General features: G+C 37.0%; 1 protein-coding gene across 2 annotated transcripts in view; it reads left to right on the top strand.

Moving 5' to 3' along the window:
- Window positions 1–25,237, top strand: part of PDCD6IP (programmed cell death 6 interacting protein) — a 74,192-nt gene that overhangs the window by 35,833 nt on the left and 13,122 nt on the right. For both annotated transcript variants that reach the window (XM_005545501.5, XM_005545500.5), the window contains exons 8-13: window positions 2,822–3,044; window positions 4,999–5,122; window positions 7,360–7,537; window positions 15,114–15,225; window positions 16,456–16,625; window positions 24,160–24,408. In XM_005545501.5, coding sequence (XP_005545558.3) covers window positions 2,822–3,044; window positions 4,999–5,122; window positions 7,360–7,537; window positions 15,114–15,225; window positions 16,456–16,625; window positions 24,160–24,408 — 1,056 coding nt within the window. The remainder of the gene's footprint in view (window positions 1–2,821; window positions 3,045–4,998; window positions 5,123–7,359; window positions 7,538–15,113; window positions 15,226–16,455; window positions 16,626–24,159; window positions 24,409–25,237) is intronic.

Raw genomic sequence — 25,237 nt, 5'->3', positions numbered from 1 at the left:
TTTACTTTTGTGAGTTCTGCCACTTCCTGTTTTATATTCTTTTGCTATTTGGCTATCACTCACTCTGGTTTGGGCCATCCAGTCTTCTGTTCTTTTGGTACTTTCATTGTGTTCTTAAGTATTTTAGTTTAGTTTAGTTTTTGGCATACTGTTTTCATCTACTTTGCGGTAACATTTCTTTGGTGAGTTTCATTATCTACTGGAAAGATATACTGCTTGTTTTCAGTTTTTTTCTTATGGTTTTTTTGTGTTGAGAGATGAGTTGCCTTTTCAGTTACTTGTGTTTGAATGAGATTTATTTTGCTGGAGGTTCCTGTGTGGGGAAATGGGCAGGGTTAGCTTTACAAGCATCATTGTGTTAAGGGCTCCCTCCTAAGGTACACTTCTCTGGCTCTTAAAGCCTACCCTGGATTAGGAAGAATCCCACTACCTCCATACCTGTGCTTCCCTGAATTCCTCACAGCCTTTGCATTTCAAGTTGATGCAGCTACTTTTAGAGTTTATATTCTGCTGGCATTTTCTGAGTGCTTATGCCTTTTCTTCTCCCTCCCTACTTTTCTGTTCTCTGTTTCTGCTTCTCTTAGCAACCCTGTCTTTTTAGTTAATCTGTCTACTTCTTTTTCTCAGCAGCTCTCTTGGGATGAGACCCCTCAGCATCACATTTTTTTCTGTGATCCCCTGGTGGCGTGATAGGGGCCAGTTGGCTTTGCCTTTATCATCACCTGGCAAGGTTTACTCATCCTGTTTTATTGTTTTCAGATTTGCTTAAAGTAGTTTTAACTGAGGGTGGCACCCTTAGCACTCCCTTGTTTTCCCCCTCTATGTATAGGGTACCTATGGTTCTGGTACTAGTGTTTGCTATTTGGGGGAGGGTTCAACCACATTTACAAATCAAATTTGATTTACAAATTTAAAAAGTGATTTAAATTTGTGCAATTTCCCATTTCCTAGTTTACACTGAAGGGTAGCTTTTGTTTTGTTTTGGTTGTCTTTCTCTAAGCTTGATACCAGCTTTGGAGGTTAAGATTTTTATCATGTTAAGGAACTATATCTATTTCTATTTTACTAAGATTTTTAAAAAATCAAGAATACTGAATTTTATCAAATTCTTTTTCAACATCTATGGAGAAATTTGATTTTGTAACATTTTCGAGAATTATATAAGTAGATTTTCTAGTATTAAACCATTTTTGTATTCTTGTAATTTTGGTGTTTTAGACTTGCCTTATCTCTTCATCTGGTCATTTTATAGATGTAGATGCTTTCTATATGCCTGGTAATATAATATATTTTCTATTTGTGGAGTCTAGTGTTCTCTATGTCTGGTAAGCCAAACTTGTTAATTGTGTTGCTCAAATCTTCTATAATCTTACACTTTTTTAAAATCTGGTCCAACCATTGCTGAGACAGATATGTTAAAATCTTCCACTTTGATTATGGGTAGATGTATCAATTTCTTTTTTTTTTTTTTTTTTTTTTTTGAGACGGAGTCTCGCTCTGTCGCCCAGCCCAGGCTGGAGTGCAGTGGCGCGATCTCGGCTCACTGCAAGCTCCGCCTCCTGGGTTCACGCCATTCTCCTGCCCCAGCCTCCCGAGTAGCTGGGACTACAGGCGCCCACAACCGCGCCCGGCTAATTTTTTGTATTTTTAGTAGAGACGGGGTTTCACCGTGGTCTCGATCTCCTGACCTTGTGATCCGCCCGCCTCAGCCTCCCAAAGTGCTGGGATTACAGGCGTGAGCCACCGCGCCCGGCCAGATGTATCAATTTCTCATTATAATTGTTTATATAGAAACTATTACAGGCAAAATGTAAGAAATTTTATATCTTTCTGGTAAATTGGCAAATATTAAAAGATTATGTATTATATTTATCCCTAATAATGCTTTTGGCCTCATTGTCTATTTTATATGATGTCTTTATACCTAATATCACCTAAATTTGTATGTGGCTTATGTTCTTTTTTTTTATAAGGCCAAACTTAAAAAAAAATTATTATTGATATTGACATGTTGTTCACTTCCTGTGTTGTTGGGTAATTTTTTTCAGATCCACCCTTTCACTGAGTGTTACCCTTTGAGGTTCCTGCCTTCATGTGAAGGAGTGAAAGAGGTGCATCTCAATTCTCTGTGTTGTGTGGTTTCAAGACCTTTGTTTCAGGTCTCCATGAGGGCCTTTAATAAGTTTTAATTGCTAATTCTTTGGATATAGAAATAACCAACAGCCAGATGGGGCACAGTGGCTCATGCCTGTAATCCCAGCACTTTGGGAGGCTGAGGTGGGCAGATCACTTGAGATCAGAAGTTGGAGACTGGCCTGGTCAATATGATAAAACCCCATGTCTACCAAAACATACAAAAATTAGCTTGGCGTGGGTGCGCACACCTGTAATTCCAGCTTCTTGGAAGGCTGAGGTGGGAGAATTGCTTGAACTTGGGAGGTCACAGTGAGCCGAGATGGCGCCACGGTGCTCCAGCCTGGGCGTCACAGAGTGAGACTCTGTCTAAAAGAAAGAAAAAAAGAAAGAACCCAACAGCCAGCTTTCTTCAGTGTCAGTTTATACTGATTGGCTCATGGATTTCTTTTATTATCTTGATAATTTGCCTATGTGTTTATTGGGATGGCTGTTATGTATTATCCTTCAGTTTTCAGGTATTTTGTGATGGGAGAATTTCCAGATAATCCTGTCAGCCACATTGCTGGAAATGCAAGTCTTCAAATTAAATATATATTTTTGAAACCAATGCTTAAATACTTGGTGGGGAAAGAGAAAGAAAATCATCTCCTTTTTTTGTTGTTGTTGTTGACGTTTTTCTTTTTAGCATGCAGCAGAACTGATTAAAACAGTGGCATCTCGCTATGATGAATATGTTAATGTGAAGGATTTTTCTGACAAAATCAATCGTGCCCTTACTGCAGCAAAGAAGGATAATGACTTCATTTATCATGATCGAGTTCCAGACCTTAAAGATCTAGATCCTATTGGCAAAGCCACACTTGTGAAATCCACCCCAGTCAATGTACCCATCAGTCAGAAATTTACTGGTATGTCAATTATTCAGACACACGTTAATCTTATTTTCCTCTAGTTTACTCTGTTTTTCCTAGCTAAAAATCACATATTTGCTATTGTATGCTTTGAATATAATTTGCTTTCATGTTGTTTAAAATGAATATAAGAATAAATATTGTATTGTGTCAGTGCAATGTTAAGATGGAAAGTAAACAACAAAGCATATGTAAAGTATGCAATGGTTAGAAGACTTGAAACTGTGTGTTTGATGAAGACTGTAGCACTTGTCATTTTGTTAACATTTGTTATTTAAGATGCTGCCATTAAAAATAAACAAATATGGCCGGATGTGGTGGCTCACACCTGTAATCCTAGCACTTTGGGAGGCTGAGATGGGTAGATTGCCAAGCTCAGGAGTTAGAGACCAGCCTTGGCAACTGGTGAAACCCTGTCTCTACCAAAAAAAAAAAAAAAAAAAAATATGGGCATAGTGGTGCATGCCTGTGGCTTTAGCTACTCTGGAGGCTGAGGTGGGAGGTTTGCTTGAGCGTGGGAGGTGGAGGTTGCAGTGAGCTGAGATCATGCCACCATACTCCAGCCTGGATGACAGAGTGAGATCTCTTCTCAAAAAATAAATAAATAAAATAAAATATAAATGGAATATAAAAATAAACCACAAAAATACTTTTTTTTTTCTTTTTTTTGAGACAGAGTCTCGCTTTTGTTGCCCAGGCTGGAGTGCAGTGGCACTATTCCCTCACTGCAACCTCCGCCTCCCCGGTTCAGGAGATTTCTCCTGCCTCAGCCTCCCAAGTAGCTGGGACTACAGGTGCCCGCCACCACGCCCAGCTAATTTTGTGTTTTTAGTAGAGACAGGGTTTCTCCATGTTGGTCAGGCTGGCCTGGAACTCCTGACCTCAGGTGATCCACCTGCCTCGGCCTCCCAAAGTGCTGGGATTACAGGCATGAGCCACCATACCCAGCCTGTTTCTTTAAACATGTAAACTTCTGCAGTGATATTTGTATGAGATAAATAAATGTTATTATATTGTAGATGTATACAACAGATGGTAGCCTCTAGCTGAGATCCCAAGGAGAACATTCTCTTACTGGGAAAGGGTGATTATATGTTTATTTAGCAAACACAAAGTGTTTACAATGTGCCAGGCACTCTTTAAGCACTTTACAAATATTAGCTCATTAGTTTTCACAAGTGCCCTGAGAGGGGTACTGTTATTATCCCTATTTGATGAGGATACTGATGCACAGAGTGGTTAAGTAATTTCCTCAAGGTCACATAGCTAGGAAGTGTTGGAGCCAGAAATGGAATCCTGCTGCTGTGACCCACTCAGTCAATTTTTTAATTTTTTTTGAGACCGAGTGTTGCACTGTTGTCCAGGCTGCAGTGCAGTGGCACAATCTCAGCTCACTGCAACCTCCGCCTCCTGGATTCAGACGATCCTCCTGCCTCAGCCTCCCCAGTAGCTGGGACTACAGGCGCCTACCATCACACTGGCGAAATTTTGTATTTTTAGTAGAGATGGGGGTTTCACCAAGTTGGCCAGACTGGTCTTGAACTCCTGACCTCAGGTGAGCTGCCTACCTTGGCCTCCCAAAGTGCTGGGAGGGATTACAGGCCTTAGCCACTGCTCCTGACCCCTTGCTCAGTCAATTTAATCAACAAATGAACAGCGTCACCAAAGATCCCTCACACATCTGAAAAAGTTAAAGAAAATTAAGTTCAAAGAAGAAACTTTTCATTGTTGCCATTGTCCGTGAATGTAGTGATCTAAAAATTCTCTATCATTTGTTTTAAATAGTGATTTAGTTTTGATCTTTAAATATCAATAGACTATTGATATTTTGAACTTTAAATAACAAATATTTATAGACTATGTAAATATTGGAAAGAAAATATGAACAGTTGCTTTTACAGTTCGGATTTTTGTCTTAAAATTTTGTTGTAATTTCTCTTCCTAATTTTAGATCTGTTTGAGAAGATGGTTCCTGTGTCAGTGCAGCAGTCTTTGGCTGCCTATAATCAGAGGAAAGCCGATTTGGTTAACAGATCAATTGCTCAGATGAGAGAAGCCACCACTTTGGCAAATGGGTAGGTAGAGCTTAATTTTAGAGCCTAAAGTTTTCCGTTTGGTTGTTCTTTAGTTCATGAACATTTTAGTTTCTGAGCTTAGAGCTAAGTGTCAAGAGTACATAAAATAGAAAATGTAGACACACACAACCATTTTTGGTGAACATTGTATTTATGAAGCTCTAGCAAATATAGTTGGAAGAAATTATAGAAACAAGGTGAGGATATTTGATTAAAAATTTGTATTTTAAGATGTATTTATTTGGGGGGAAATGAGAAGAAGAAATGAACTCAGATACATGGTACGTTTAGTGTTCTGAACGAATTTCGATAACATTTTCGATAAATGTTCATAGAAACTGAAATGTCCATTAACAGGTGAAAGAGTTTAACAAACTGCTCTATAACCATAAAATGGAATACTGCTCAGCAATAGAAAGACTCAAACTGATACACATAATATAGATGAATCTCAAAAACTGTAGCTAAGTGAAAAAAAGCAAAACACATTCTAAGTATATACTGTACATAGTGCAAGTACTGTATATGTATATGCTAGAATGATTACCCTTATTTTAAGTTGTATAAAAAGTAAAACTAAACTTAAGACACGGAGCAGATCAGTAGTGGCCAGGGGCCAGGAGAAGGAGGACTGGGAAAGGTGCATGAGAGAATTTTTTTAGGGTAACAGTAATGTTCTCTATCTTAATCATAGCGCCGGTCACATGGGTTATGGAAGCTGACCCCCTTGCACAGTCAAATCTGCATATAACTTTTGAGTTAACTACTAATAGCCTGCCGTTGACCGGAAGCCTTACCGATAACATATAAACAGTCAGTTAACACATATTTTGTATATGTCTTATATAGTATATTCTTACAAGCTAGAGAAAAAATGCTATTAAGAAAATCATAAGGAAGAGAAAATATATTTATTATGATTAAATGGAAGTGGATCATCGTAAAGGTCTTCGTCCTTGTCGATTTCATGTTGAGTAGGCTGAGGAAGAGGAGGAGGGAGGGTTGGTCTTGCTGTCTTAGAGGTGGCAGAGGTGAAAGAGGTGAAAGACCACATATACATGGACTCATGTAGTTCAAATCTGTGTTGTTCAAGGGCCAACTATATTTCTCTCGTAGTTGGCTTGCCTTTTCATGTTTTTAGTTTTGATTAATGCATGGATTTTACCATCATTTTTCTTTAACAAGAAAGGGTTATAAGTTTACTCTAGCATGTGATTAACAGACAGTCCGAGATTTTACAGAGCTTATTTTCTGAGGAGTTCATTGTATTACATAATTTCATTTGCCTTTTTGTCTTTACATAGTAGGTAGGGATATGTTCCTCCCTTCCCCATCATGTAAATGAAATAACTCAGGAATTGTTATTGTGCCATAAAACTGAGAACAGATGAAGATTCTGTAATGAATACTTAGGGCATCTATTTTCTGTTGACATTTTGCCTAGATGATGTGAAATTATAACTATTGATTCTGTTGAAAGAGAGCAGAAAAGAAAAAAATAATTTGTGTATTGTTTCTGACTTGTTAGAGATACTGTAACAATCAAAAGTATAAAAGACTTTTTTTAGGATATAATTTTTGACTTTTAATTACTTAGACTGAAAGAAGTTTGAACTGTAAACCAATGATACCTAATATATTTTAATAGTTTTTCTTATTTTTTTGCTTTTTTTTTTTTTTTTTTTCCCCAAGACGGAGTCTCACTCTGTTGCCCAGGCTGGAGTGCAGTGGCGAGATCTCAGCTCACTGCAACCTTCATCTTCTGGCTTCAGGTGATTCTCGTGCCTCAGCCTCTGAAGTAGCTGGGATTATAGGTGCCCACCACTACGCCTGACTAATTTTTGTATTTTTATTAGAGACGGGATTTCACCATGTTGGCCAGGCTGGTCTCAAATTCCTGACCTCAGGTGATCTGCCTGCCTTGGCATCCCAAAGTGCTGGGATTACAGGTGTGAGCCACTGCACCAGCCTATTTTTTGGCTTTTAATTCTGAATTGTGAACTTAATTTTTTAAATGATTTTGGTTTAATTTCATCAATCACTGATTTTTTTTGTTTTGTTTTTCTGTTAATCTTTGCTTTGTTTTTCATTGATAGGGCTTATCTAGTTTTTCTGGGTGCTAACTCCATTGCTGTTGATTTGGTTATAGAAGATTAAATTAAATAAAGTAAATATTGATGAGGAGTTATTTTAAATTGTTTTAGACTTCAACATAACATAGTATCTCATTTTTTCAGGGTGCTAGCTTCCCTTAATCTTCCAGCAGCAATTGAAGATGTGTCTGGAGACACTGTACCTCAGTCTATATTGACTAAATCCAGATCTGTGATTGAACAGGGAGGCATCCAGACTGTTGATCAGTTGATTAAAGAGCTGCCTGAATTACTGCAACGAAATAGAGAAATCCTAGATGAGGTATGTTTTATAAGATTTGCTTTTCAAGTATAAACACTGTGATCCCTTGAAGTCCAGCAGGGATTGGGCCTGGAGACTTCCTCATGCTAGTGTTCACAGTGTAGTTAGTATTCATCACTTTGGTGAATTTACTGTGGCCCAGAGCCTTCTCTTTAGCATAAGAGAAATTCTGGTTGAGTGAGAATGGGTTTCATTCGTATCTTAAGGGTAAGTACACATTAATGAAACTCAAATGACCACTGTGTAAAACTAGTATACCAAGATAAATTAACTATTATACAAACTGTTCAGTCTTTGTAATTATTGACTTATTTTATACATAGGCAGATCAACTTTCTTGGTAATCATGGAAATTAGACAAAGGAAGTTAGGCCATCAGATGTTTTATAAGGCAACTGCATCCATTTTCCAGTAGAGATGGCATTTTATTAGTAGGAGTGAAATATTATTGACAGTTTTTTTGGCTAAAGCTAACTGTTTGCCAGTGTTATTCTCTTTTTATAGTGCTTTCACCTCTTCTCCCTAATTGGTAAAGTTTCTTTCCTTAGCAAAAATACATTTCACTGGTTATATGGGCTTTTGCCAGTTTAGGAGTCATGTTATCTATTTTAGATGACTTATCAATGCTTTAATCTATGATGTTTTGATTTTTCAATTAACTTTCAGAGGATATTGTATTTTTACCATTTCCAAGTACTTTGGGGTAGGGGCAGAGTACTTGAGAGAGTGTGAGTCTTGTGGATGAGAATATTTACCTCCCAGGGTCATTTAGATAATTAATTAAGCTAGAACAGTAAGATGCCTAGCCTTTGGACTATAGGATATGCTTTAATAAGTTACAGCTATTATTACTATTATATTCCTTTAATGATGATGGTGTATTGCAGTTACTTTAACTGTTAGGATGATGAGATAGTGATTGTTACTCACCTTTCAATCCAAATCAGCTTTTGAAAAAGGTTAAGGTGGAAATTTACTGCGTTGTTGACTTGAGAAAGCTGCTATTTATGAGGGGTTCTATATTAATTATACAGTTAACATTCACCAACCTTATTTGTGTAGACACATTCAATAAACAGAAAAACTAAAGAAATCATAATTGGTATTACGTACTTCAGTACTAAAGCTTTTCTGTGTTGTACTTGATAGAAATGCAGAATCTCAGGCCCCATGTCAGACCGGCTGTATCAGGATCTGAATTTTAACAAGATTCCCAAGTAATTTGTGTGTGCCTATTAAAATTTGACAAACACTGTTGTACCTTATAGTTCTTTAAAATTTGTTGATTTGTGAGTAAAGAAGCATGTGATCTGGTGTTTCACTGAAAGGACATTTTTCTAATGTCCTTTTTAAAATTATGTCTAATAATTTCTTTATTAGCCATAGGGAGAAGAAAGTGGAGAGTATTGTATAAGACCACATGCAAGTGGCAGCAGCAAGAAGTAATTGTCTGATAGTGAGGGAGGAGACAAACACTAAGAAATGCAGGCATAGCACATCAAATGAAAAGCAGTCTTGGGACATTTAGCAAATAGAAGTAAGAGTAAATCATCATTTAATAGTTGGTAGTTTACACATAATTCATTGGTCAAGGACTCAGAATGTAGAGTTGTATTTGGATTTGATTCCCAGCTCTTAAACCTACTTGTGACTTGGGGTAAAGTACTTAATATCTTCATGTTTCAGTTGATCATCCAAAAAAATAGGGTTAATATTAGTTAGCCAGTAAGATAGTTGTGAAGTGGAATTTGTGTGTACTACTTAGTAGGTATATAAATATTAACTGTATTTCCTTTTAAGTTGCTATTAATTGAATATGTATGTTTGGTTTTGTAAATTTTTTTTTGATAGGAACATTGTCGAATGTGTCAATTGTGAGAAGCATCTTTAGAAATATGAAAACATAAAAAAACCTCACATTAGTGTTTATGCATAAGTCTGTTGTCTAACTTAATGTGAGGTACTTTTATTTATCTTACTTGATGTTCCTAACAGCCTTATGTGTGTTATTCTGTCACTTGTACTTGGAGAGTCTGATTTTTAAGTAAGTTGTAAATTTAAGTTGTAAAGCTGATACTCTTTTTGAGTGTTCATCTCTGGTAGCTTTTAGAAATTTTGTTTTGGTCTTGATTTTTATAAATTTGAAGTGTTCACTAGTTTTTTTAAAAATAATAATTTATCATACTTAGGATCTTTATGTCTTAGATCCCTATCCATGGATTCTGTTTGTTCATTCCTTTTTGTCCATTCTTTCCATAATCTCCTCATGAATTTCTTTAGATTGATAGTATCAGTTCTACATATCACTTAACATTATCTTTAACATTTCCTGTTTGTGTTCTTGTTCTTCTTTCAGGGAGACTATCTTAGGCCAGCCTTCCAGCTCATTAATAGGCTCTTCAGCTGTGTTTTTTAACATTCTTAAGCCATTCTATTGAGTGGTTTTGTTGTTGTTAATTTTATTGATCTTTTTCATTTCTAAGATTTCTAATTCCTCGTTTTAAAAACTCACCTATATTTATCTTACAACTGCATGTAGGTTTTTTTTTGGTAAAATTCACATAACGTAAATTTTCCATTAATTTCCTCAAAGTGTATGTTTCAGTGGTTTTCAGTTTATTTGCAGTGTTGTGTATCATCCCCCAAAAGAAATCCTGCACCCATAAACAGTCTCTCCTCGTTCTCCCTTTCCCCTGCCCTTGCCAAACACTAATTTAGCTTTTGTCTCTGTGGATTTATTGAAATGTCTTCTGGACATTTCATATAAGTGGAATCATACAATATGCGGTCTTTTGAGTTTGGCTTTTTTAACTTAGCATAATGTTTTTAAGGTTCATCCAGGTTGTAGCATGTATCAGTCCTTCATTTCTTTTTGTGACTAAATAATATTACATTGTATTCTTAAACCGTATTTTGTTTATCCTTTCCTCAGCTGATGGATATGTGGGTTGTTTCCACTTTTTGACAATTCCACATATAGTAGTCCCCGCCTTATCTGCAGGGGATATGTCCCGTGACCCCCAGTGGAGGCCTTAAACTTTGGATAGTAGTGAACCTTAGTATTTTTTGTTTTTTTAAATCTGATAATCAAGATGGCTTCTAGGTGACTACTGGCAGATAGTATATACAGCGCAGATACACTTGATGAAGGGATGATTAATAACCCAGGCAGGAGGAGCGGGAGCAAGAGATTTCATTACACTGTTCAGAACTATGTACAATTTAAAACTTGTGAACTGTTTATTTCTGAGATTTTTCATTTAATATTTTCAGACAATGGTTGAACTCGGGTAGCTGAAACTGCAGAAAGCAAAACCATGGATAAGGGGGAGACTACTGTAATGCTGCTATATGTGTACAAGTTTTTGTTTCAATGTCTGTTTTTAATTTTCTTGGGCATATACCTGGAGCACAGTTGCTGAGTCATTTGGTGGGTTTAAGTTTAGCTTTTGAGGAACTGTCAAACTCTTTACCACAGTAGTTGGACCATTTTACATTTCTACCAGCAGTGTGTGAGGGTTCCAGTTTGTCTGTATCCTTACCAACCCTTATAATTGTCCATTAAAAAAAAGTACAGCCACCCTAATGTGTGTGAAGTGGTATCTCATTGTGGTGTTGGTTTGCATTTTCCTAGTGATCAGTGATGCTGAGCATCTTCTCATGTGCTTGGTTGCCATTTATGTGCCTTCTTTGGAGAAATGTCTGAGTCTTTGGCCCTTTTAAAAATTGGGTTGTCTTTTTGTTGTTGAATTATAAAAGCTCTTTATGTATTTTGGATACTAGACCTTATTATATATATGATTAACAAATATTTTCCCCCATTCTGTGGGTTGTCTTTTCATTCTCTTGATAGTATTTTTTTTGATGGAGGAAAGTTCTTTTGATACAATAGTTTATCTGTCTCTTTGTTGCTTGTGCTTTTGGTGTTATATTTAGGATTCCATTGCCAAAAATTTATGAAGACTTATCTTTATTTGTTCTTTTATAGTTTTATAGTTTTTTTTTTTTTTGAGATAGAGTTTCGCTCTTATTGCCCAGGCTGGAGTGCAGTGGCGAGATCTGGGCTCACTGCAGCTGCCTCCTCCCATCAATTCTCCTGCCTCAGGCTCCCAAGTAGCTGAGATTACAAGCATGTGCCAACACACCCAGCTAAATTTGTACTAAATTTGTATTTTTTAGTAGAGACAGGGTTTCACCATATTGGTCAGGCTGGTCTCGGAATTCCTGACCTCAGATGATCCGCCTGCCTCGGCCTCGCAAAGTGCCGGGATTACAGGTGTGAGCCATTTCGTCCGGCTGAGTTTTACAGTCTTTTTTGTTTGTTTGTTTGTTTTGAGACGGAGTCTCGCTCTGTCACCCAGGCTGGAGTACAGTGGCGCGGTCTCGGCTCACTGCAAAATCCACCTTCCGGGTTCACGCTATTCTCCTGCCTCAGCCTCCCAAGTAGCTGGGACTACAGGCGCCCACTACCACGCCCGGCTAATTTTTCGTATTTTTAGTAGAGACGGGGTTTCATGATGGTCTCGATTTCCTGACCTCGTGATACGCCCGCTTCAGCCTCCCAAAGTGCTGGGATTACAGGTGTGAGCCACTGCACCTGGCTGAGTTTTACACTTTTAACTCTTAGGTTTAGGAGTTTAATTCCTTTTGAATTATATCTTGTATGTGATGTGAGGTAAGGGTCTAACTTCTTTTTTTGAGTTTAGTTATTCAGTTTTTTCCAGCACCATTTATTGAAGAGAATGGTCTTGGCACCTTCCTGGAAAATCGCTTGATTTATATGTCTATACTTAGGCCATTACCACATTGTTTTTACTAATGTAGCTGTATAGTAAGTTTTGAAACAGGTGTAAGTCCTGCAACTTTTCTCTTTTTTTGCAAGATTGTTTTGTCTGTTTGCAGTCTGTTGCCATTCCATATGAATTTTAGGATCAGCTTGCTGATTTCTGCAAAAATAAACAGTTAGAAGGTTGTTAAAGATTGCATTGAATCTTTAGATCAATTTGGGGAGAATTGCCAGTCTTAACAATATCAAGTTTTCCAATTCATGAGCCCAGGAAGTCTTTCCAGTTTTTTAGGTCTTTTTTCTCAACATTGTTTTGTAGTTTTCAGTGTAAATGTCTTGTCCCTCTCTGGTTAAACTTATTCGTAAGTATTTTATTCTTTTTTGATGTTATTGTAAATGGAATTGTTGTCTAATTTCCTTTTTGGATTGTTCATTGGTAGAGTATAGAAATGCAGCTGGTTTAATATTCTGCAACTTTGCTGAATTTATTATTTCTAGTAGTTTTTTTTGTGGATTATTTAGGATTTTCTATATATAAGGTCATATCATCTGCAAGTAGAGGTAGTGTTACAACTTCCTTTTCAATTTGGATGCCTTTTTGTTGTTGTCGTAGTCTAATTGCCCTGGCCAGTGCGGTGTTGGACTGGTGAGTTGGACTGTGACAGTGTTGGAATGGTGAGAGTGGACATTCTTGTCTTGTTCTTAATCTTAGGCGGAAAGCTTCCAGTGTTTCACTATTAAGTATGTTGGTTGTGGGATTTTCATAGATGGCCTTTATGAGGTTGAGGACGTTCCCTTCTAGTTTGTTGAGGTTTTTTGGTTATGAGTGTTGGATTTTGTCAAATATATTTTCTGCATCTCTTAAGATGATCATACGGTTTTTCCTTCATTCTACTGATGTGGAATATTCTATTAATTGATTTTCAGGTGTGAATCACTTTTGCATTCCTGGGACATCCTACTTGTCATGGTTTATAATCCTTATAATGTGCTGCTGGATTTGGATTGATAGTATTGTGTTGAAGATATTGTGTTTATATTCATAAGAGATACTGGTTTGTAGTTTTCTTGTAGTGTCTTTGCCCTTCAACTCGTATGCCCTTATGGTGTGTCATTTGTAAATAGCATGTAGCAAGATTTTTCTTTTTAATTTAATTTGTCTTAACCTGGAAGGTTAAACCCTTTAATTTATCCCTAATTTCTTAAAATATATTAAATGTATTTATTTTATATTATTTATCTTGTAATTCCAATATCTGTAGTTTTTGTGGGTTTGATTCTATGATTTGTAGTTTTTGCTGATTCTTGCTTATGGTGGCTTGTTTTCTCTTGTGTTCAGTTTTTTTGTTACTGTTTTTTACTTTAAAACTTTAAAAAATAGTTTCAGATTTACAGAGACTTTGCAAATTTAGTGTAGAAGGTTCCTGTGTATTTTTCACCTAGCTTCCCTGAAAGTTAAAATCTTATGCTGTCATGGCACATTTGTTAAAACTAGGAAATTGACAGCGGTACAGTATTATTACTCAGATTTTACCAGTTACTCCACCAATGTTCCTCCTTCTGTTCCCAGATCCAGTGCAGAGTACTGTATTGCATTTAGTGCTCAGTGAGTTTTGATTGTGCATTCATATTTCCTGTAATTTATTTGTGGGAATTCATTGAGATCTAGGTTTAAGGTGAATTCTAGAAAGGATTTGTGTTCGCTTCTGCCATAAAAAGGCATTATATACCTGGCACCTCCTTAAACTTAAGAGGTTTTTTCCTTTCTTTTATAATCTTTTAATTATAATTTACCTTAGGACTTTGTGTCACACAGATAGTGTGGTTTCTAGTCCCAAGTTCAGGCTTTTGATCTGGAATCTCAGATAATACTTCTTCAGACAGGCATGTTTTCTTCTGTAGGGCAGTTTTCTGTTTTAAAGATTCATCCACTGAGAATCACCTATTTGGAAGTATATTGGTTTGAAGGTGGAGAGTGCTTTTGATCTGACCTCTCACCTTTTATTGTCCCTACCTATGTTTCTTGTTGACTTTCCATGTTCTAAATTCACAATCCAAGCCAATGGTGAACTACACAGCTGGTGAACTATGGATGGGTGGGCCAAATGCTGGCTTGTTGCCTGCTTTTGTCGTTAAGGATAATTTTTATCTTTTTTAGAGCATTGTCAAAAAGAAGAATTCTGTGTGACATAGACGGTGGCCCACAAAGCCTAAAATATTTACTCTGTGGTGTTTGACAGAAGTTTGCTATTCTTTGTCCTGAGCTATCAGGAATTGTCATATATTGCTGGTGCTAGCACAGTGTCTACTGGTAGATTAGTATTTTCTTGTGTTTCTGGCCCCCTACTATCCTGTCATCTATGCATTAAAAAGGCATTTAAAAATATGTAAACATAATTTTCTGTTTATTGTATTGGAATGGAAGTCTAAATCTTTTATTTTCATGTAATTGATCAGTTTTCCCCTTTGTTTTATTTATGGCTTCTATTTATTTTAATCTTAAAACTTTCTTTAAATTGGTGTATGGATGTAAATAGTCTCTTATTTATTTTTCCTTTTTTTTTTTTTTAACTGAGAAAGGTAATAGCTAATTCAGCCTTAAATTTATAAGACTTTTTGCTAAATGCATTATAACTTAGATGTCTGCAAGAAAAAAGTCGATTTATATTCTAACCTAGTATTCCCATCTCACCAAATTCTCACTTATATTGTGTATGAACATTTGTTTAATGCTTTACAATTTTTATACCAGAAATGACATTTCAGGGTTCTTTTTGCTTCCGTTTAAAGTCGTTAAGGTTGTTGGATGAAGAAGAAGCAACTGATAATGATTTAAGAGCAAAATTTAAGGAACGCTGGCAAAGGACACCATCCAATGAACTGTATAAGCCTTTAAGAGCAGGTAAAAATGTGTATAAATGACCTTCATTTAAATAAATTCCCAATTTGGACCCACATTTTTGCTTGATTAAATTAGGCTCAGTTGTAAATTGATTTTTACTGAAATTGTTTTTCCTCAGTTTTAGTATAAAGATTTAAAAAGTTCACAAAAGTAATCTGCCCATTGTCAGAAGTACAGATTCTTAAGAAGGGTATAAAGTGAAAATTAAAATGATCCTCCAACTTTCATTTTCTATTCCAAGCTCTGTGCATATTTTATTTTATTTATTTATTTTTTTGAGACAAGGTCTCACTCTGTCACTCAGGCTGGAGTGACATAGGTCACTCCAGGCTGCAGGATCATAGGTCATTGCAGCCCCAACCTCCAGGGCTCAAGCAATGCTTCTACCTCAGCCTCCTAAGTAGCTGACACTATAGACACATGCTACCACGCCTGGCTAATTTTTGTTTTGTATTTTTTGCAGAGATGAGGTTTTACCATGTTGCCCTGGCTTGTCTTGAGCTCCTGGGCTGAAGTGATCCACCTGCCTCCACCTCCCAAACTGATGAGATTATAGGCTTGAATCACCATGCCTGGCCCCTGTGCATATTTTAAAAATATAAATGAGGGCATATTGCATTTATGGTTTTGTAATTTTTTTTCATTTAGTAGTGAATCCTGGGTGGTAAAAAAATAAAGAGCTTTAAGTTATTTTGAGGCCAAATTTATGCTGCTTAAGACTTGGATTATTAAGATTTTGTGCTAGCTGAGATGAATGCTGTCTTCATGGTGGCTGCAGATTAGTTTTACTTATCTTTGTAAAAAGTTTGCATATTATTGAGATATTTCTAAAAATAAATCTTTTTTTTTTTTTTTTTTTTAAAGTCACATTGCTCTTTTGAGAGAGGAGTACTTTTAAAATAAATGGACCAATTTTTGGAGAGAATGATTTCTTCCTACATTCATGAGTTGTAGGAAAAGATTAATATTAATTAGCTTTTATTTGGCAGATAATAACTACCAAGTATATTTTAAGGTATAGCTATGCTTTTGATTTTATAAGTGATTTTGTCATCTTTCCAAAAACGAGAATGCAAAGACTGTTAGGAGCTGTTTTTATTATTAAGTGAATAGGGGTCTATAGAAGGGGAAGATAAGTAAAGTTGGAAACTAGAACTCAACATATAACCAGCCCATAAACGTTGCTGTTAGAATCACTTCTATGCTCTCGAAACTTTTATTTTCTCCCAGAGGGAACCAACTTCAGAACAGTTTTAGATAAAGCTGTGCAAGCAGATGGACAAGTGAAAGAATGTTACCAGTCTCATCGTGACACCATCGTGCTTTTGTGTAAGCCAGAGCCTGAGCTGAATGCTGCCATCCCTTCTGCTAATCCAGCAAAGACCATGCAGGGCAGTGAGGTAAGAAGGGCATTTTGATGTGGGTGGTCATCTGCTTAAGAAAACCACATTCAAGCCATTTTATATAAAGAACTGCCAATTTTCTTATTGTCATCTTTAAAAAAATGCAGAAATAAATTGGGGTTGTTATATTTAAAGTAGTATATAGACTGTAATAGATAATTATACTAATATTAACTATCCTATAATAGTAACTTCCATTTATTGAATGCCCTTTTTTGAACTAAATTTTAGATACTTCACAGGTCAACATTATTTAATTCGGGTTTTATAAAAGAGAGAAACTTGGAAGTATAGAAATTTCCTGAAATGAAAGGACTGGGTATGGCCGGATACACAAATTCTTTATTTCTTACATTATTCTATACTCCCTTCCACCTTGTTTCCCTGGGACTACCTTTGAAATGAAGATTGACAAGGTGTGCATGTTAATAGATGGATAGCACCATCATGGTGTTTCTACTGATGACAGGAAAGAGAAAATCGAATAGTAGGGCATCTGATTTGGAAAGTCCTAAAAGAAGAGAAAGTGCAAGTATAATTTAATGGCCTATCACTGGAGGTAAGGTAAGTTAGTAGAATAAGATAGAGGTCCCAAATCTCTGCACAGGAAAACAAGCCAAAGGGCAAGAAATACTGCTGAAAACTTCTTGAAAAAAGTGAATTTCCTGGGATAGTAAGTTCTGAAAAGTATTAGTTTCATTCCTTATTTGTCTTTCCATAGAAGCATTTTATATATTTCATATATTTATTCCAAGACCCTCTGTGTAAGGCACTATGGTGGATACATTGGAAAATTAACATGAATTATACACAGGCTTTACCCTCAATTTATGATCCATTGTGGAATATCAGTCATGTACAAGGATGACTGTAATATAGGGAAGAAGTTTAAAAATGTCACAGGGAAAGTATAGGAAGCATGTTATGGGGATTTAGATGAAGAACTTAAATTTCAGTAATTTGGAGCAGTTCTCTTCAGAGGCTTCTTAAGAGATTGGCGCATTACGAGAACAGAGTGGATAGGCAGAAAAAGTAAACGTGTAGGATCAGAGAAGGGCTGAGTAGTGGCTGTGTCTAGAGAGTTATCAGAGGTACAGAGGATCTGCACACACAGCTTTTACTCCTGATTTCTCGTGACAGAAGGTTTATAGACATGTTGAGAATGGCTGGAATCTATTTATTTATTCACCAAGTGTTTGAAGGCCTACTATTCCAGAACAGTGCTGAGCACCTTAGTCCCTAACATGAAGAGACAAAAAACTCCTCTGGGTTACCTTTAGTGTAGGGTAAATGCACAGGTACTGGGCACCTCTCAAAGGGAAGAGAAAGCTACATAGTTGAATGTGCATTGAACCTGAATGTAACAGGGGAACCCAATGGAACAAGGAATATGAGTTAGTTGCTTTTGAGGACGTAGAGGAGAAAAGGGAGGTGGTCAGAAGGTTAACTTGTAAAGAACAAAGAACCCGAAGAAGAAACTGCAGACCCTTGGAACAGCAATAAATTCTGGTACCTTTTTTATTTTAGAAAAAGATCTCTGTTTAGTACTCTCTTTGTATTCTTTTTGGTGTCTTGTACATGACTCAGACTATGTGGCTTTCATCCCTTGATTCTTCTGCTTTCAGTAGAAAAGGAAAAATGGTTTGTGCTAAGCAAAATCTGCATTAGTATGCACTGATTTGTTGATATTTTATTCAGTTGTATCAGTTTTATTAATCCTTAGTTGTGTTACACAGGAGAAAGGAACTTTTGTAGTCAATATGAAGTAATTTTATGGAAGTTTCTTGACAGGGAACCACAAAAATTTCAGCACTCTCTGTATATTCATTTGTCATATGCCTTTATCAAATAAGGCAAGCATCAGGTTTATCAAAGCTATTTCAGATGGTTGTCATAATAGTTGATGACACATTTTAGCCAGAATTTTTATGATAAAAACTGAGGTTTTTGATTGCTGATTAGAATGATGCAATGTACACGTTTTATTAAAAAGTCCAAGTTTGATGGTAGGGCTGTTTTTTTCTTTTATTGTGAAGAAGCCTACTGTCTAGTTACTTATTTTCAGTCTCTTCAGGCATCTGGTTTTACATATTGAGATACTCTGAAAAATTTTGCAGACTAGTGGTAATCTGTATTTAAAAATTTTTATATTAAATACCTAGGATCACTGCTTGTGATTGGTTGCCTATGATCTACTGTGGCCTGAAGTCTAGTCTATGGTTGGCTGGCCAAGCCTTGGCCCTAATGTATATGGGGCTGAGTCTAGCCAGAGGAAGGAACATCTTTTTTTGCTCAAGGATGATGTTCAGTTACACTCAAAGTGTTACATCTGCTGGGAGTAATGGTGGGGGGTGGGGGGCCTTTAAAAAAAACGCTTTACTTCCTTAGAGGTACAGCATAAAGAGAGCTGTTTAAAACTGTGTGCCCTCCCAGAGGAGTGCCTTTTTTGGATTCACAGACTAGTGGAGGATCTGCAAACACAGCTTTTACTCCTGATTCCTCATGACAGAAGGTTTATGGACATACTGAGAATGGCTGGAATCTGTTTGTTTATTTACTCACCAAGTGTTTTTTGAAGGCCTACTATTCCAGAACTGTGCTGAGCACCTTGGTCCCTAACATAAAGAGACAAAGAAACTCCTCTAGGTTACCTTTAGTGTAGGGTAAATGTATCAAGTTTCTGCTTTCATTGCTGTAAAGATAGTTGCTTATTTGCCTTTTCTGAAAATAAAATGACAAGGTTATAAAAGTAAAATAGAAGATTTCATTGAGGGCATTTCTTTCTTTCTTTCTTCCTTCCTTCCTTCCTTCCTTCCTTCCTTCCTTCCTTCCTTCCTTCCTTCCTTCCTTCCTTCCTTCCTTCCTTCCTTCCTTCCTTCCTTCCTTCCTTCCTTCCTTCCTTCCTTCCTTCCTTCCTTCCTTCCTTCCTTCCTTCCTTCCTTCCTTCCTTCCTTCCTTCCTTCCTTCCTTCCTTCCTTCCTTCCTTCCTTCCTTCCTTCCTTCCTTCCTTCCTTCCTTCCTTCCTTCCTTCCTTCCTTCCTTCCTTCCTTCCTTCCTTCCTTCCTTCCTTCCTTCCTTCCTTCCTTCCTTCCTTCCTTCCTTCCTTCCTTCCTTCCTTCCTTCCTTCCTTCCTTCCTTCCTTCTTTCCTTTCCTTTCCTTTCCTTTCCTTTCCTTTCCTTTCTTTCCTTTCTTTCCTTTCTTTCCTTTCTTTCCTTTCTTTTTTCTTTTTTTTTGTGATGGAGTCTTACTCTGTCACCCAGGCTGGAGTGGAGTGGCGCAATCTTGGCTCACTGCAACCTCTGCCTCCTGGGTTCAAGCAGTTCTCCTGCCTAACCTCCCGAGTAGCTCTTTTTCTTTTTTCTTTTCTTTTCTTTTCTCTTTTTTCTTTTCTTTTCTTTTCTTTTCTGAGATGGAGTCTTACTCTGTCACCCAGGCTGGAGTGCAGTGGTGCAATTTTGGCTCACTGCAACCTCTGCCTTCTGGGTTCAAACAGTTCTGCCTAGCCTCCTAAGTAGCTGGGACTACAGGTGTGCACCACCATGCCCAGCTAGTTTTTGTATTTTTAGTAGAGACGGGGTTTCACCATGTTGGCCAGGATGGTCTCGATCTCTTGACTTCATGATCCACCCGCCTTGGCCTCCCAAAGTGCTGGGATTACAGGCATGAGCCACCGCTCCCAGGGCATTTCTTATGTCTCATATCGTACTTGGTGCTGTTAAATGCTACAGAGGGTTTTAAATCTAAAACTGGGGTCAGGAAACTGGCTTGTGGGCCAAATCCAGCCTGCCTCTTCTCTTTTTATGGCCTATGAGCTAAGAATGAGTTTTACATTTTTTAAATGTGAAACTCATTTAAAAAAATGTAAAACTTTCTACTTCATTTTTTAAATGGCTGGAAAAAAATCAAAAGAATGTTTTAATATATGGGCTTTATATAAAATTCAGATTTCAGTGTTTGTTAATACATTTTTGTTGAAACATAGCTGCGCTCATTCATTTACACATTGTCTTTCACTCTGCAAAGCAGAGTTAAAGAGCTGCAACAGAGACTGTGGCCTACTGAGGCAAAAATATTTTCTGTTTGGTCCTTTACCAAAAAAGTTTGTAAGATTCTGATCTAAAAGACAAAGTATTGACAACCTAGGTGATGCCATTCCTGCCATTCTGTTTGACCTCATCTGCTGTTCTGCCTTTTGTTTACTATACTTTAGCCAGACTGGCCTTTTTTTATTTCCTTTGATCCTGCCAAGCTTGTGCCTGCCACAGGACTTTTACATTTGCGTTTCCTTCTGTGCAGGGCTTTCTTCCCATTTCCGTGGCTATTACCTCTTTTTCATTAGTCTCAGATGTCACCTCTTCTCCATCTTTGTCATTGTCTACCCACATTATTCTATTTTTGTGTATTTGTTTAATCCTCCCCTTTGCATATTTATTTAATCCTCTCTGGTGTCCAAATGAAGGAAAAGACTGTTTTTGTTAGTAGTTGTGTCCATAGCATCTAGAACGGTACCCAAAACAAAAAGTATTTGTTTCAATGATCATCACTGGCAGCCTAACTTAATAAAGGGATACATTTAATTGCAGTTGAAAGATAGCTGGAGCTGTATGTAAGAAATAAATACCCTAGGATTCTAATTATTTATATACTTTGATAACATGTTAAACCTCAAATTTGAATTTATAAGAAAATGTAGGCAGTGGTTTTCTTATTATCTTGGTCATTTGTGGAAGCAGTTTAATTCATTTTCTACTTCATTTACTCTGTTAAAATGAGGCCAGTGTCATATAATCTGAATTATGTTAAACTAGTATACTGCGTATGAAATTTTTTAAAAAGATGTTCATAATACAAGGGATCTCTATCTTTGTGTGGTAGTCCACAAGTTTGTTCATAAATTGGTTGTTTGAAATGGCATTTTTTTTTCCCAGAAAGTTAGAATTATTGCATTTTTGAATATCACAGGATTTGTTAACTATTTGGCCCTCTGTAGCGTCTGGTTAGAAAGCTTCTGTATCCGTCTGGTTAGATACCATGGAAGTTGCGGTTAGCTTTTCTTCCTAATCTAGGTAATGTGATTGAATACTTACCCTTTGTTAGAAGTTATGTTGAGCACTTTATATAGATTATCTCAGTCTTCACAACAGTCCTGACATAGGTACTATTATGCCCATTTTACAGTTGAGAAAATTGGATTTTCTAAGTAGTAACCTGTCCTTGATTGCACAGTAACTAAGTCCATTATGGTCTTTAAGGGAGTATAGTCAGAGTTGAAGTGTTTTTTTTTTTCCTATGCAATTACTTTTTTTCTATGTAATTACGTTTCACTTTGATAGACCATTAGTTCATTTGTTTCCTTATTCAAGTTTTGACTTAATCTTGTTTTTTGAGTGTGTAAATGTTCATGATTCAAAAGGTACATGCAGAAAGCCTCATTCCTTTTCCTTCTACTTCTTTCCTGTATATTTCCTGTAAGTAACCATATTTGTTAGTTTCTGGTTTGTCCTTACTGATTTTCTTTTTGCAAGAACAACAACAAACAAAAAACCCCCCAAAATTATGAATACATACATATACATATATAGGTATTATATATGTGTATATTTATTTTCTGATTTTCCTTCTCTCTCACTCAAATTGCAGTATACTAGATATGCCTTTGTACCCTTTTTTTTTTCATTTAATAATATATCCTGGAAGTCACTTGGAAGAAAAGTTTTACTCACATCATCTAATATCAAGTTCTACTAGGTCTTTAAACAGACTTTGCCATATCCACCCAGGTATGATTCTTTCTCTTCCTCCTTCCTTTTAGAGTTTCTGTGGTTTGATGTTTTCTAGGAATCATGTTTCTCTTTCCACAGCCTTCTCCCCTGTACCCTCTTCTTTCTCTCACTCCCTTTCTCCTTCCCTTCCCCGTTCCTTCCTCTCTTCTCCCCCTCCCCCTTCTCTTCCTTTCCCTTCCCCTTCTTTTCCTTTCACTTCCTTCCGTTTTAAAATTAGGATATTTAGGAGATATGGGTGTAAATGAGGCCAAAAAGGAAATTCACCTACATTTAGAAGAAACCTTGAGTCTCTGGTCTTCACAAAGGGATGTTACATTGGACATTCCTATTAAGGAGCTAACTAAGACTGTGGAAGGAAGAGTAGGATAGGAATTTTTAGAAACAGGCATTTGGTAGGGGGATCCATGAGAATTGGAATTGCTGCTGGTAATGAGAAAGACGGGTGGAGACAGGGCTCATGGTGCCCTCTTCTTCCTTTGTCTTTCCTCCAATTTTCTTTCTATGAGCCTCATTGGGGCAAGCAGAATAGAGAGATTGGGTTGATGTTTTTCGTGGTGGTCCTAGCAAAGTATGAAGAGATGAGTGAAAGGGGCAACTTGAAAGTGCTCATTAGAAGGTGCTTGAACACTATTAATATGAAGAGGTGTTTATGAATCATGTGGGTATAGGTCAGAGAGTGTCTTGACTGAATACAAGAGATAAATCTCTATTTTGTTTTTGTGTTTTGTTTTGAGACAGGGTTTCTCTCTGTCACCCAGGCTGGAATGCAGTGGCATGATCATGGCTCACTGCAGCCTTGATCCCTTGGGCTAAAGCAATCCTCCTGTCTCAGCCTCTGAAGTAGCTGTGACTGCAGGTGCACACCATTGCGCCCAGCTAGTTTTTTTTTTTTTTAATGTAGAAATGGGGTCTCACTTTGTTGCCTAGGCTGATCTCACTTTGTTGCCTAGGCTGGTCTCGAACTCCTAGGCTCAGGTGATCCTTCTGAAGTGCTGGGACTGCAGGCTCGAACCTCTACATCTGGCCTAAAACTCTTAATGATATTTGAAGAGAGGCACAAGAACCCTCTTACCTTCTTCCTCTCCCAGCGTATAAAATAGATGTGTGGTATATAGGTTTATATCTGTATCTTTCTCTATTTCTTTCTCCATCTACCATGCTTGCTTCATGACTGTCTGTATTTCTATGTTCACCTCTATTTCTCTATGTGTCTCTCAGTCTCTCTAGGCAAAATAGGATATCTACTTACCTACAAAATCATACCTTCCCCTGCTTCACAACCATGGTCGGGAGGGAGTATAGTGTAGAGTGGCTAAGAGATTGGTTTTGTAATTAGTCAGACTTAGGTCTCAGATTTCACCTCTGCCCCATGGTAGCTCTATAACTATGTCACTTAATTTTTCTGAGACTCATTATCCCTATCTTTGAAATAGGGGTCATAAATATATATACCCCATGGGGTATTGTAAGGAATACATAAAATTATATTTCTAAAGTGTTTAGCATGGTGCCTAACACATAAGAGTTCAGTAAATTGTAGCTGTTGCTATTGTTATTAATGCTGCTTTTGTTTTAATCTGAGTCAACTGAAGGTACAATGTCTGTCTATATAAACCCTGACGTTCAATTTATATTTGGCTCTCTGAGAAACCATCTCTCTCTTAGCCCGAATGAACCTTTATATATTATTTCCTTTTTGAAATTTTTTTTTTTTCAGTTAAACTAAGGTGTCTTTTTTATTGTTTAGGTTGTAAATGTCTTAAAATCCTTATTGTCAAATCTTGATGAAGTAAAGAAGGAAAGAGAGGGTCTGGAGAATGACTTGAAAGCTGTGAATTTTGACATGACAAGCAAGTTTTTGACAGCTCTGGCTCAAGATGGTGTGATAAATGAAGAAGCTCTTTCTGTTACTGAACTAGATCGAGTCTATGGAGGTCTTACAACTAAAGTCCAAGAATCTCTAAAGAAACAGGAAGGACTTCTTAAAAATATTCAGGTGAAATTCATATATTTAATAAGATCTGTGTTTTAAAAATTACAGAAAGGATATGTCTGGACTAAACCTATATTCAGTTAGGAAAATGACATTGGGGAATATCTGTAGTTAAGAGTAGAACTTAATACATGTGTATTTTGTAAAATTAAACTTGGCACATCAGTTTTATTTATATCTATGAAACAAAGTCATTTTTTTTTCTTTTTTTTGAGACGGAGTCTCGCTTTGTCACCTAGGCTGGAGTGCAGTGGCACGATCTTGGCTCACTGCAAGCTCTGCCTCCCGGGTTCCTGCCGTTCTCCTGCCTCAGCCTCTGGTGCCCGCCACCACGCCTGGTTAATTTTTTGTATTTTTAGTAGAGACGGGGTTTCACCATGTTAGCCAGGAGGGTCTGGATCTCCTGACCTCGTGATCCTTCCGCCTCAGCCTCCCAAAGTGCTGGGATTACAGGCGTGAGCCACCACGCCCTGCAGAAACAAAGTCATTTCTATGGCTAAAATGTTGCATATTACTTAGGAGTGCTTGATACTTCAGATATTTTTCATGGTTCCAAGTTTTTAATAGCTTTGGTTTTTTTCCATATAGGAGGAAAATCGAAATTAGTTGGAATTACTGATACCTTTAATTATGTGGCTAACATACGTACAGACTTCAGTCATTTTTTTAAAAGATAATGCAAACTAAATATGTTGAGAAGTTTGAAGTTAGTGTTCGTGTTTACAGATAGGTAATTTGGACTAACAAAGACTTGAAATTTTGCTCTTTTAATAGTTAACGTGCAGAATTAAACTTGCATTTCTACTCCTAAATATTGTATCTATATATGATA

This window comes from Macaca fascicularis, chromosome 2 (assembly GCF_037993035.2).
Source record: "Macaca fascicularis isolate 582-1 chromosome 2, T2T-MFA8v1.1".
Classification (NCBI taxonomy): domain Eukaryota; kingdom Metazoa; phylum Chordata; class Mammalia; order Primates; family Cercopithecidae; genus Macaca; species Macaca fascicularis.
The sequence above is the reverse complement of the archived record's forward strand: the minus strand, read 5'-3'. Positions and strand labels throughout refer to the sequence as shown.